Genomic DNA, 13,485 nt, shown 5'->3' on the forward strand with positions numbered 1-13,485 from the left:
TCCTCACTTGTCCAAATCAAAAGACAGGCTCAACTAGTTTCTCCCACATTTTCCTCAAATATGGTATTTAAAGACCACACAAGTCCATCACTAAGACCTTGACTCTCAACCATGTGCTAACAATTACAACCACTTAGGGTTCACCAGAGAAAGTCCAGGATGCCTCACTTAGCTTTAGGTTGGTCAAAAATAGCCAGAACATTCTACTTCCTCTTTTCCTCAGACTTCAGAAGGTCTTTTCTTAGATTTTCCTCTACCCTTTGAATTCTGAGTGACCGGAAGCCAGCGGGGGGAAGGCCCCTAGACTTGAGAACTGTAGTAGTGGGCTCCGACCCTCCGGTTTCAGAGCGCAGCTCCTGGAGCAGGACAGCCAAGTTCTCTTGGGAGAAGAGAGAGAAGCCAACAGCCAGCTGCCCTTATTGAAAAGGGGAAGCTGCCTTTCAATTGTATGAAGTCTGTACAACCAGAGGAACTGGTTCAACTGAAAAGAGAGGCCGCAGTCCCGGGCGGCACTGCCCTCCACGTCGGCCAACCTCTCAGACTTCTCTAAGCCCTTCTCCGTGTTGCAACTAGGCAACTAGGCAAGTTTCCGGGGCTCTGGGCAAGGTGCTCAAACTCAGTACAAGACCAATCTTTGCAGTCAGCTTCCGAATAGAATAGATGCCTTTAGTCTCCACTGGGATCTCTCTTTTCTGTTAGAGCAGACCTATAGAGCCTCAGCGTAGTGCCGCATACCTCATACACAATCGTGATTGCCCTGCCCCTCTGAGGCCCAGGATTCTTTAAAGGGTGGCTACCTCACTGCCCCCCATCTTCCTCAGATCTTAGCACCAGCTTGCCATCTTCACATCTCACGTCTGGGAAGGAGTCTGGAGGAAAGTGGGAGAAGGTGACTAGGGACCCACCTCTGTTATTCTCCTTTCCCTTTTCAAGCAGCTTTCATTGCTTGGGTCTCTTGCTTCCCGCAGTTTTCAGCTGAGGGTCATTGGTCTCCTCCTGCTCTGGTTCTGGCTCCTGCAACACCCTCTTTCCTCCCACACCCCCTCTGCAAGCCGCAGAGCCTGCAGCCACTGCTTTTCCAGTCCTGCAAGCTGGAGGCTGGCTCCCCCAGCCCCCACCTCCTGGGTCCCCTGAGCGGGAGGGGCAGCTGGGGCCATAATCAGAGCCAAGGACTGAGAAAACCCAGGAGAATTGCTCTGCAGGCAAATTGGGGCTGCCACACATCTGGATTCAAGCAGGCCGCTGCAGGGGCTTTAGTAAAAGCACTACCCAAGTCCCCGAATTCTGCCTTTTGACAGGAAATGGGCTCCCAAGAAATCCTGCTTGGAAACCCTTCAGCCCTCAGAGCAATCCCACCCACTCAGAGATTCTCTTTGGCCATTTCCTGCCTTCTCTCCCTTTTAATGTTCCCTTCCTTCAATTCCCAGCCTTGGTTTTGAATGTTTCTGAGCTAGGCTTAGATTCTGGTGAGGGTCCCAGGCCTTCTATGATTCCTTCTCCATCCGAATTCTGGCTTTTAGAGCTGGCTACCACGAAGTTCCAGGCTGTTCTAATTAAATGCAGAGACCGAAAGGCTAATGCTGGCATTAGGAACTGGGAAAATGTCCTTCAGGTTTAATTTGTTGTTGTAGCCTTCTATCAGCTCAGGGTAAAGAATTTGTTAGGGTTCTGCTCTGTGTGTGGCATAGACGAGGACGATTAAGGGTTCCTTGGATTACGTTTATTTATCAGTAACTCAGAGAGAAAGTTCTATCAGGACTTTGTTAAATGAGAATGAAGCAGGAGATGGAGGCATTGTAAATGGGGGTGGAGGGAAATTTCACCCCAATAGGTGAAAGTTAAAAAGGGAGAATTATCAAGCAAGGGGCTGTATTCTCCCTTCTAATCACATAGAAACAAAGCCTCTCTTCCCCCACCCTCTAAGCTGAAATGTTAAAGTGACAGGAACAGCTTTAGGAACATATGGGCACTCTGCTGAGGAAAAACCCCATTTCTTTTTCAGGAGAGGCTCCACAATTGATAACCTTCTCTCTGTGACCCTTCTCACCATCTTGTTTTGCAGGCTGATTTTGGGGAAATTAGTTGCTTCCTGCCATCTCCTCAACATTAAAATTAGAAGAATAATTAAATACAGCCCTAATTGGGTACACAGAGAGTTCTTGGTTAATTAATGAGCCCAGCTCCGGCCCAGAGCTGCAAACCCAGTGAGCCTGCGAAAGCCCCAGCAGAGACAAGCGAAAAGCCCGCTGCAGTCCCGGAAGAAAATTGTCACTTGGCAAAAATAGTTCCTAGTGTAGAGACAAGTGTCAAACACATTCCTATAGCTAGGAGTCACTAGTTAATCCCTCAGCTGAGATCCATATGTAAATGAGAGCAGGGAAGTGCGCCTCGGCCACTACAGGGACACACAGCTGCGGGGGGGGGGGGTGCAGAGGCGAGGCTCCCCCGCACAACGCCCCCCCGCCCCCCCGCAGGCTGGCGTCCTGACATCCAAAGTCGCTGACAAGTAAGTAACTGAGATGCCAAACTGCGGCTCCTCATCCAAGTCAGAAGCTCCCCGCCAGCGAGCCCGCTTTCTGCTGGGGACGAGGACGCGAACGCGGGGCCCAGCGAACCCCCTCGGCCGCGCTCCCCCCAACTCCTCCCTCCTCCCTCGCCGGCCCGGGCTTTGCTAAAAGAAGGCGCGAACGGCTACAGCCACTCACCTCTGCACCGGAGGCAACAGCAGCACTTCACGAGGAGCCACCCCAAAGAGGGACCTCGGGTGTAAGCCCGGTCGCCGCCCTTCATGCTGCCGCCTGGCCCCAGAGCTCCGGCATGGCCCGCGCCGCCGGCAGCGGGTGGCAGCGCGGCGGGCAAGAAACTTCAGCGCCGCCGCCGCGAGCCAGTTCCCTCCCTGTCCCCGCCGCGCGGCCGCCGCTCTTTCTGGGAGCCAGAGCCACTTTGGGGAGGAGGGGCGGGGTGCCGGCGGCGAGGGAGGGCCTCAAGGGGCGGAGTTCCAAAGTCCAGCTGTGCGCGGGAGTCCCCGCCAGCGGCCGGACTGTGGACGGACGCTGGGGGTCCGGGCTGGGGTACCCACAGCCATCGCACACAACAGGTGCTTAGGGGCTCCTCCTTGCGCGCAGTTTCCCGTCCTCTGCTTTGGCTTAGCGTATACAACCAGACGAGGCCGAAGCGGTGGGAGAGGAGCGGATTTAGAAGGTTCAAGACTCTAACGCTTTTCCTCTCTCACAGATGCCCCTTCTCCTTCCCCCCAGTCTCGGAACGTGGACCGCTTCCTCTGCGTTGAAACACCTTCACTTAACTCTTTTCTTGCCCTCCTTTTACTACTTAATGCTCACCATGATAATAGCGCCTGAGTTTTTTTATAGGCTCCCGGCCCATAATGATGTTTGGCCGAAGCACTCCGGATTTGAAATCGCAAGCCCCAGATTCAAAGCTGCTTTGTTGCCTACTAACTCTCTGACCTTAGGCAAAGTCACTTCGCTTTTTTGATCATCAAATTCCTCATTGAAAAAATAAATAAATAAAAGGAGGAGAAAGGATTGTTAAGTTAACAGGATTGCTAATAGAATTTTAAAAGACATATGCATGTAAGCACCTGTTAGACATTTAATAGTTCCATTTGGGTGAATGCCAGAGAAACTCCAAAGACATTACTCAGGGTGGAGGAAGACTTCCATTTACCATCTCCCCACCCACAGTAGGTCTATCATTCCTTTCCTTATATCCCTAAGCTTTTCTTTTTAAAATATTTTTCAGGGTGCTCAGTGGGTTAAAGCCTCTGCCTTCGGCTCAGGTCATGATCTCAGGGTCCTGGGATCAAGTCCCACATCCGGCTCTCTGCACAGCGGGGAGCCTGCTTCTCCCTCTCTCTCCCTGCCTGCCTTTCTGCCTGATTGTGATCTCTCTGTCAAATAAATAAATAAAAAATCTTAGAAAAATATTTTTCATATTTCAAGGGCACACTTACACCTCTCACTCGTACCAGGAAGCCCACCGGCCTCACACCCACAGGATCCTCCTATGAACCACTTTGTTTATCACTCACAGGTCATCTCTCCCATTCTTTCGTATCCAGATTTAGGTTTCTGGAACCATCCCACACTCATAAAGTAGAGAAGGCCCATCAAGCAGAAAAAAAGGGAAGTCTGTGAGAAGGATTAAAAAAACCAGAAACTGACCGCACAGGTAACTAATTCCCACCTACAAGAAAGACAGCCAGGGGCCAAGCCTTTTAGGAGTTAGCAGGATTTGGCCTTCCTCTCTCAGTTTGAACCATGTTTAGATCTGGGTGTTGCGGCATCTGCCACACAGCTGGGACACAGCAGATGCTCAGGAAATAACAGCAGCACAACTTAATGAATAACAGTAGCAAACATGCATTGAGCATTTATTTGTGCCCGGCCATTTCCTAATTGCTTTCTATACATTGACTCATTTATGTGCACGCACACACGGAAACACACAACCCTTAAAATGTAGGGTCCTCTTCCATAACGAAGGAAACTGAATGAATGAACCATGATGAGGCTTTGATGATTTGAGTCTAAAGAGAAATTCTAAAGAGCTTCCCCCCATAGAAGCAGTAGGACCCAGAGTCAAAATCTTACTTCTAGTTCTGACACTTCCATCTCCTTGATAGCCTCTCCCGGTGAGGATTATATGAGAATCTCATTGTTAAGTAGGAAAGGTGCCCTGGTGCTCCACATGCAAAACAGAGAAATAAAAGTTCCAGTTGCTCATGCAGCCTGCATTCCAGATTTCTGATTTACCGATCATCCTGACTATGATGTCAGGATCTCGTCAGCCTCAATGAATTCAGGATCACAGTTATCCTGGGTTCCAGTACTGACCTACGGCAACCAACACATACTGCTGTCCAGTTCTCTCTTCTGTATCACCAAAGACAAAAGCCATTTGGTTGTCCTTGCCAGCCCAGGGCAGACAACTGGCTAGGACCTCAGTCCTTCTAAAAATGAGCTTTATTTGCCTGTGTTCCCCTGCATAGGGGCCATGATACAAGAGTCTATATTAGTCTAGCCACCTAATCCACCTCTCTGGATACTTTGGGGGTATTCTGACAGGAATTGAAAGATGCTTCAAAATTGCTTGGTAGCCACTTATTTTTTCACTTAAATCTTCCTTCTGGGCCTTTGTGTTCAGGTAACATTGATCATTTTTCTGTCATAATCCTTTCCAAGAGACTGGTGACATCATCTTGCAGAAACTGGCTTGAGTTCGATGTTCGTGGAAGACCCAGCCCTTACTTCAGAGATTACAGTATGAGTAGACCCTAAAGTAGTCTCAGTCTCTATGAAAAGAGTCTATCAGACATGTGTCCACAGGTCCTTTAAACTTGAGAATCCACCCTACTCTCAAAGGCATAAAACATTAGGACTACCTACCCATCTTAAGTTGATGTGGTCAACACATTTTGGCCATCCTGGAGATTCACTCAGGTGTTGGGCACCAATAACTCAGAGTCCCATCACCATCCTCATGTGCCTTCCAGAATGAGAGCAGTGATGACTACAACCCAACAAGGATATCCTGAACACCAATGGGACACTGACCCATGGCAGACTTATTCAACAATTCAGCAAATACTTTTTGAATTCCTACTATATGCCAGGTTCTGTTCTAGGTACTAGGTCTACATTGGTGAACAAAAACAATCCTAGTCCTTGTGGAGCTAGCTGCTAAGACAGACTCACCATAAAGGTGAAAGAAAAGGGAATCAACATCAGATATGTGACCAAGTTTTGAGTTGAGGGATTTCAGAAAATAGATGTCTGATTCTTCTAATCTGCATCTAGCTGTTTTATGGTAATGTCCTCAGGACAATTTAAAGGGGAGGGTAGGGCAATGGTTATTGAACACTTATAGAATCATAAGAGAAGCTTTAAAAAAAAATCTAGGCATTCATGTATGAAAAACTCACAGCTAGTACCATATTCAATGGTAGAAAACAGAGAGCTTTTCCCCTAAAATCAGGAACAAGACATGGGTGTCCATTCTCATCATTTTTATTCAATATGGTACTGGAAGTCCTGGCCACAGCAATCAGACAAGAAAAAGAAATAAAAGGCATCCAAATAGATAAAGAAGTAAAACTTTCACTACTTGCAAATGACATGATACTATATGACTATATGTAGTAAACCCTAAAGACTCCACCCCAAAACTACTAGAACTGATAAATGAATTTAGTAAAGTTGCAATATACAGAAATCTGTTGCATTTCTATATACTAATAATGAAGTAGCAGAAAGAGAATTAAGGAAATAGTCTACTTACAATTGTGCCAAAAATAATAAAATACCAAGGAATAAACTTAGGCAAGGAGTTGAAGATCTGTACTCTGAAAGCTATACAACAAAGATTAAAGAAATGGAAGATGACACAAATGGGATGATAACCCATCCTCATGGATTGGGAGAACAAATATTGTTAAAATGTCCATATTATCCAAAGCAACCACAGATTTAATGTAATCCGTATCAAAATACCAGCAGCATTTTTCACAGAACTAGAACAAATAATCCTAAAATTTGTATGGGACCACAGAAGACCATGAATAGCCAAAGCAACCCTGAAAAAACAAAACAAAAACAAACAAACAAACAAAAAAAACAAAGCTGGAGGTATCACAATCCCAGATTTCAAGATATACTACAGGTTTGTAGTAATCAAAACAATGTGATACTGGCACAAATATAGATATATAGATCAGTGGAACAGGATAGAAGCCCCAAAATAAACCCATGATTACATAGTCAATTAATATTCAACAAAATAGGCAAGAATATGCAATGAGAAAAAGATGTCTCTTCAACAAATGGTGCTGGGAAAATTGGACAGCTACATGTGAAAGAATAAAATGGAATCACTTTTTTAAACTATACAAAAAAATAAACTCAAATACCTAAATGTAAGACCTAAAACCATGCAAATCCTAGAAAAGAACACAGGCAATAATTTCTTTGTCATTTGCTGTAGCTACATTTTTCTAGATACATCTCCTAAGACAAAGGAAATCAAAGCAAATATATATTGGGAATACATAAAAATAAAAAGCTTCTGCACAGCAAAGGAAACAGTTAACAAAACAGAGACAACCTACTAAATTGGAGAAGATATTTGCAAATGATATAGCTGATAAAGGGTTAGTACCCAAAATACATAAAGAACTTACTACAACTCAACACCAAAAAAATATCCACAAATAATCCAATTAAAGAGTGGGCAGAGGACATGAGAGGACATTTCTCCAAAGAAGACATCCAGATGGCCAGCAGATACTGAAAAGATGCTCAACATCACTCGGCATCAGGGAAATGCAAATCAAAACTACAATGAGATACCACCTCACACCTGTTGGAATGGCCAGAATCAAAAACACAAGAAACAACAGGTGTTGGCAAGGATGTGGAGAAAAAGGAACTCTTGTGCACTATTGGTGGGAATGCAAACTGGTGCAGCCACGGTGGAAAACCATATGGAGTTTCCTAAAAAATTAGAAACAGAATTACTGTATGAACCAGTAACTCCACTAATTGGTTATCTACCCAAAGAATACAAAAACACTAATTCAAGAAGATATATACCCTCCTAAGTTTATTGCAGCATTATCAATGGCCAAATTAAGGAAGCAGCCAGGTGTCCATCGATAGATGAATGGATAAAGATGTGGAGAGTATATATATATATATATATATATATATATATATATATATATATATATATATATATGATATTATGCCATTTGCGACAACCCGGCTGGATTTAGGTAGTATAATGCTAAGTGAAATAAGTTATTCAGAGAAAGACAAGTATCATAAGATTTCATTCTACCAGATGGGAGATGGGGGGATGATGGGTGAAACAGGTGATGGGGATTAGAGAGTAATCATCATGAGCACTAGGTAATGCATAGAACTGTCGAATCGCTATACTGCACACCTGAAACTAATATAACACTATGTTGACTTTATGGGAATTAAGATAAAACAATTCTAGGCATTAGGGTTTTTTTTTTTATTGCTGTTTTTGTTGTTGTTGTTCTTAAGGCCCCACAGGTATGCCAGGGTGGAACTAAGTTTAAGAAGTGATGCCTAGGGGACGCCTGGGTGGCTCAGTTAGTTGGACGACTGCCTTCGGCTCGGGTCATGATCCCGGAGTCCCAGGATAGAGTCCCGCATGGGGCTCCCAGCTCCATGGGGCGTCTGCTTCTCCCTCTGACCTTCTCCTCGCTCATGCTCTCTCTCACTGTCTCTCTTTCAAAAAAACAAAACAAAACAAAACAAAACAAAAAACCTTTAAAAAAAAAAAAAAAGAAGAAGTGATGCCTAGGTCTTCCTCCCCCAATCTCCTGGAGATTCATATCAATTCACTTTGGGTGCATCTTTGCTGTAGTAGTTGTAAAAGTTCCCCAGGTGTTTGTAACATGTAGCATAGTTTGGGAACCAGTAGTGCAGTGGTTTTCAGACTTGAGTATGTATCAGAATTACCTAGAGGGTGTTAAAGCACAGATGATTGGGCTCTATCCCCAGAATTTCTGATTCAGTAGGACTGGGGTGGGGCATGAGAATTCGCATTCCTATAGGTTACCCCAGAATGCTGATGTTGGTACAGGGGTCACACTTTGAGAACCACTAATGTAGACAATTTTCCCCATGTGTTTGCAATGTATGACCCTTCTTTTTGTAACAGCATCTTGGTTTTTCTTTGAGGAAGCGGCCCTCCATTCTCAGACCACATTTTTGGGTATACCTGACATCCTTCCCTGTCCACCCTCCACTCGAAGCACGGGTCCATGAACCTGGGCTCAGCCAGTCAGTCACAGGGACTGATTCAAATTTAACACATGACCCAATTTTAGCAAAGGAGCGTAAACCGTGAGAGCTTAACAAGAAGTCCTGGGATGGCAGCAATCTCTTCCCACGAGATTTCTAAGTTGGTGGAATGTTAGCCTGAAGCAGCTGGAGACCATCTGGCCATAGCCACATAGGAAGAAGCTGCCTGAGAATAAAGTCAACATGGAGGAAAGAGATAAGAGAGTCAGAGACAGAGATGAGAGACTGAGAGAGACTGAAAGACAAGTTGGGGGAGAGGTCTGATGATGTTAACTGAATAACTAGATACATTTTTTCCCAAAAGCTTACTGTACCTTGGACTACGCACACCCAGATAAACTCCTTTTTGCAGAAGACAATTGAATGTCTAATTTCAGGGTTTCAAACACCTACCCATGCATTCCCAAAGTTCAGGCTAAGAACCCCTGAGCTACAGCATATATATATATATATATTTTTTTTTTTTTTTAAAGATTTTATTTATTTATTTGACAGACAGAGATCACAAGTAGGCAGAGAGGCAGGCAGAGAGAGAGGAGGAAGCAGGCTCCCTGCCGAGCAGAGAGCCCGATGCCGGGCTCGATCCCAGGACCCTGGGATCATGACCTGAGCCAAAGGCAGAGGCTTTAACCCACTGAGCCACCCAGGCGCCCCTACAGCATATATTTTTAGAGTGTTCTTAATTTCCGTACAGATGGCTGAGCCTCTTTCTTATTTGGCAGAGTTTGTCTAGGTGGGGCCTCCTCCAAAGTCCATTAGGCTTTCTATCCACTTGTGTGTCCACTTCATGTCTTGTCTGCATTCTATGCCACAGTGGACCCCCAAAGAATTCCTGCTGGTCTCAGCCTGCAGACCTACTGGGCCTCCAGACATACACCATAATGCAGGGCCCAAGACCAGGGCCTAAAGGCACTGCCCTCTCCTCCATGTCAGCCACAGGCTCCAGTAACACTGGAGGGTGGTGACCTCAGACATCCGCCCTATCCACCGACAGACATATGTCCAATATTGTCCTTTAGGCTTCTTCTCTTCAGATTTGCAAGCACAGAGCTCTTCAAAATCACCTCCACACAGTTCTTAGTGTGAGCCCAGCCAGAGACAGTGCCCCACCTCCGATCAGGTAGAGCACACACCTTCTACATACCAAGCCTGCGTAGTCACTGTGAGGGCTGTGGACGTGATTCCTGGTGAATGTGGAGACAGACCCAGCTTTCCTCCTGCCCCCTGGCCAGTCCTGTGCCTGCCTTTTTCTCCTCCAGCAAAGACTCTGACTTTTAGCACCCACTCCCAGAATCTAATCCAGATTCAGATCTACAGTTACTTTTAAAGCTCTGCAAGAGATTTCAGTGTTAAGTCAGGGCTAAGAACCACTGACCTTAGGGCTCATGGCCGCCTACACCCTGGGATAACTTCCTGCATGGTTGAGATGGAGTTTAGAGACATCGGAACTGGGATGTTTTCACTTCCTCAAACCGACAATTGGCCCTTCATTCATTCTTCTTCTGCCTGTTTTTCTCTCCAGGGGCTAATTGCAAGTCCCTTAATCCTCATCTTCCCCATGTGGACTTCTGACCTCTGAACTTCCTGACTGTGGATACCAGGGTGATTCATAACTTTCCTCCAATTACCCCATCTTGATTTCCATTTATGACTGTGGCTCAGAACTCTAAGATGGTTACTGAATATTTATTCAACATATGGTGGGTTTTTGAACATCTATCTGCAAGACACTTAGCTCAATTGTGTATGGGGGTTTGGGAAATTTATATGGGAAATAGAAATTGAATAAGACATGTACCCTGAACAAAGACAAAGAAGAATTGGGTGAGTTCTGGGTAAAATGCAGTTCAATTTTTTTTTCTTTTTCTTTCTTTCTTTTTCTTTTCTTTCTTTTTTTTTTTTTTTTTTGGCAGAAAAAGGGAACTAAAGGCAGACCAGGACTGGGGCATAGGTAGAGGTTTTGTCTTTATGTGAAAAAGAGGAACTGAGATAATCACCACCAGTAACAGAAACTCTTCAGATTAGAGATTGGAGGTGCAAAGTGTGCATTACTTCTGTATTTAATTTGAACTCCAAATATGTCTTACAGAACTACATAATGTTCACATGGGTAACTATTCCCAGGCAATATGTGCCATTTTAATAGCAATGTCTACAGAAAAAGGCATGAGTGCCAGCATTAGGCATGGTAATCTCTTCTCTGTTGTGTGGTTTCCCCACTGCACCATTGCTGGCCCTGTGGGGGCCACAGACGCTAGTGACGAAAGCATCCCTAAGCTCATCCCATATGTGTAAATGGGTTCCGTGCATGCCCACCTGACACCTGTCTGCCTCTTTCCGCCGCCTCACTCACACTCAAGAACGTGAAGCCCCAACATATCCTGTCAGTCTTCCTCTTTGTTTCCAGGAAGGGAGTCTCACTGATCACTCTCTGGTCTGAACCAGGCCCCAGGGAGGGAGGAGGAGGTCTAGGCCATATCGATGAAATCAGTGAGATTTCACTGAGGACAGAGGTGTCTCCCCAGAGCAGCCAATGCTGTCGTCCCATGGAGACAAAGAGGGAGAGCTGTGGGCAGCGAGGACAGGTTGCTGGAGATCTGTGCTGAGCAGCCGCCTGAGCTCAGGAGGAGACAGGCTATTTATCAAAGCGAAAGATGACTGATACTGGAGTTGCTAAAAACAAACCCTTCCAGGTTTTATCTCCTTCCAGAAATGCTTACTTCTAAGTAGGTCGAAGTGTTCCTGAAGTAGGGCAGTAGCAAGTGCCTGTCTATCGCTTTGACTGAGTTCCAATTCAGGAGGCTAACCACTGCTATGTGGCCATCCCAAGGGATGGCCCTTTTGGTCTGACTCTTGGCGCCACCTGCCCTCCCCCTCCCTGGTGCAGGAGGAGCAGGGGGAGCTGGTAGACCCACGGGGGTGCCAGGCAGACCCTTCTCATACATCAGATGCAAAGTGGATTTTGCTTTGACGTAATTCGGGTCAGTTTATTGAAGATTTCAATAATAAGAGGAATGTGGAAGGCACTGCCCATCCCAAATAAATGTGAGGTACTTAGTCCATGTGCCCCCAGAAAAGACTTCCTGGGAAGCAGGAATAAGAAGATTTCCTCAGTCAAAACTCCTGACTGACATCAGAACACTATTCCCTGTTCCCATCCTCAACCTCCTGCTAAAGCTTAAGTCAGCATCCACTACAGTTTTTAGGGGATGGAGAACACAATGAACCTGGTGCTTCACACACAGACTCCTTAGAGGCCCTTAAAGAAGGGTCCTCTTCCCTTCCTTCCTCCCCCCTCCCTCCTTTCTATCAATATTTACCAAGAACTTCTCATATGCCAGGCACTGTTCTAGATGCTGGGGCTAGAGTAATGAGTGAAACAGTCAACACCCCAGCACTTGTAGGGGATACCAAGGGGGTGGGACAGTGGGAGGAACAGACAATAAATGTCAACAAATGCAAAAAGTAAAACAGGGAAGGGGGGTTTACGGCACAATGGGAGGGTGGGATTCTACCAGGTGACATTTGAGTGGAGACACGAAGGATGTGTGACAGCCAGCCATCCAGGTATCTGAGGACCTGCAAGGTCCGGAGTGTGCCAGGTGATGGAACAAAAGGTGTGGGTGTCGGGGAAGAGTGTGAGTGGCTTGACCGGGGAGTAGCTCAGGCAGGCTAGTCATGAGAGTGGGGGCACGGTCTGGGTAGAGGATGGCCCCACTAAACCTGTCCACATCCTAATCCTTGGAACCTGGAAGTGTTATCTTCTACGGCAAAAGACATTCTGCAGATATGATTAAGTTAAGGACCCTGAGATGGGAGGTTACCTTGGAACAGGGAACACAATCACACGAGTCCCTAAAAGCAGAGCCCCTTTCCAGCTGTGGTCGGGGGGAGACAAGACTGTGGAAGAAAAATCTGACATGCAACTCTGTGGGCTCTGGAGATGGAGTAAGGACCACGAGCCAAGGAATGCAGGCAGGTCCTAGAAGGTGAGAAGTCAAGGAAACAGCTTCTCCCCCCAAAAGCCTCCAGGAGAAATGCAGCCCAGCTGACACCTTGATTTTCGCCCAGTGACCCCTGCATGGGGCTTCTGACATTCAGAACTGTAAATGAGTAACTGTGTGTGGTGTGCTGCCCTATGTTTGTTGTGATTTGTCACTGCGGTAAAGGAAGACCTAGCAGATGGTATCTGAGAGCGGGCTCTGGGTCAGGATTGGTAGGAGCCGCCTTGTACCCCAGGAACGACTTGGGGTCTAGTCGAAGTGAGACAGGAGCCAGGGGCCTGTTTTGTGCTGAGAAGGGTCTTCAGCCTCCACACGTCCCCTCTTCCCCCCCAGCAGCAGGGAGCTGGCAAGGCCAAGTCTCTCTTGGCCCCTCTGAGCAGAAAGGGAGGAAACCAGAGTGCTCGTGTCCTGCAGGGCCTCATTGAAGGTGAGGCAGGTGATCCTATGGAATCTGCCGCGCTGACTGGGTCTAGGGCGCGGTGGTGGAAAATCTGACGGCCCAGTCCTATCCCCAGCACAAGGACAAAGAGACGGACAGGCCGCTCAGTGAGGGGCCAGCCTCTCTGCTCCCCAAAGACAAGCAGCCGGTAGGAAATACGGCACCAGATAGAGGCTCACAGACT

General features: G+C 46.5%; 1 protein-coding gene across 23 annotated transcripts in view; it reads right to left on the reverse strand.

Moving 5' to 3' along the window:
• KALRN (kalirin RhoGEF kinase) overlaps positions 1 to 13,485 on the reverse strand; it is a 661,720-nt gene that overhangs the window by 113,122 nt on the left and 535,113 nt on the right. For 3 of the 23 annotated variants that reach the window (XM_044252184.1, XM_044252182.1, XM_044252183.1), the window contains exon 1: positions 2,706 to 2,869. The exons of 16 other annotated variants lie outside the window; for them this stretch is intronic. In XM_044252184.1, the coding sequence (XP_044108119.1) occupies positions 2,706 to 2,790 (85 nt within the window). In that variant the 5' untranslated portion in view covers positions 2,791 to 2,869. Of the gene's footprint in view, positions 1 to 2,705; positions 2,879 to 13,485 lie in introns of those variants that run through there. 4 more of the 23 variants (XM_044252179.1, XM_044252178.1, XM_044252180.1 and 1 more) reach the window with 3 other exon arrangements.

Source organism: Neovison vison, chromosome 6 (assembly GCF_020171115.1).
Source record: "Neovison vison isolate M4711 chromosome 6, ASM_NN_V1, whole genome shotgun sequence".
In the NCBI taxonomy this organism is placed as follows: Eukaryota; Metazoa; Chordata; class Mammalia; order Carnivora; family Mustelidae; genus Neogale; species Neogale vison.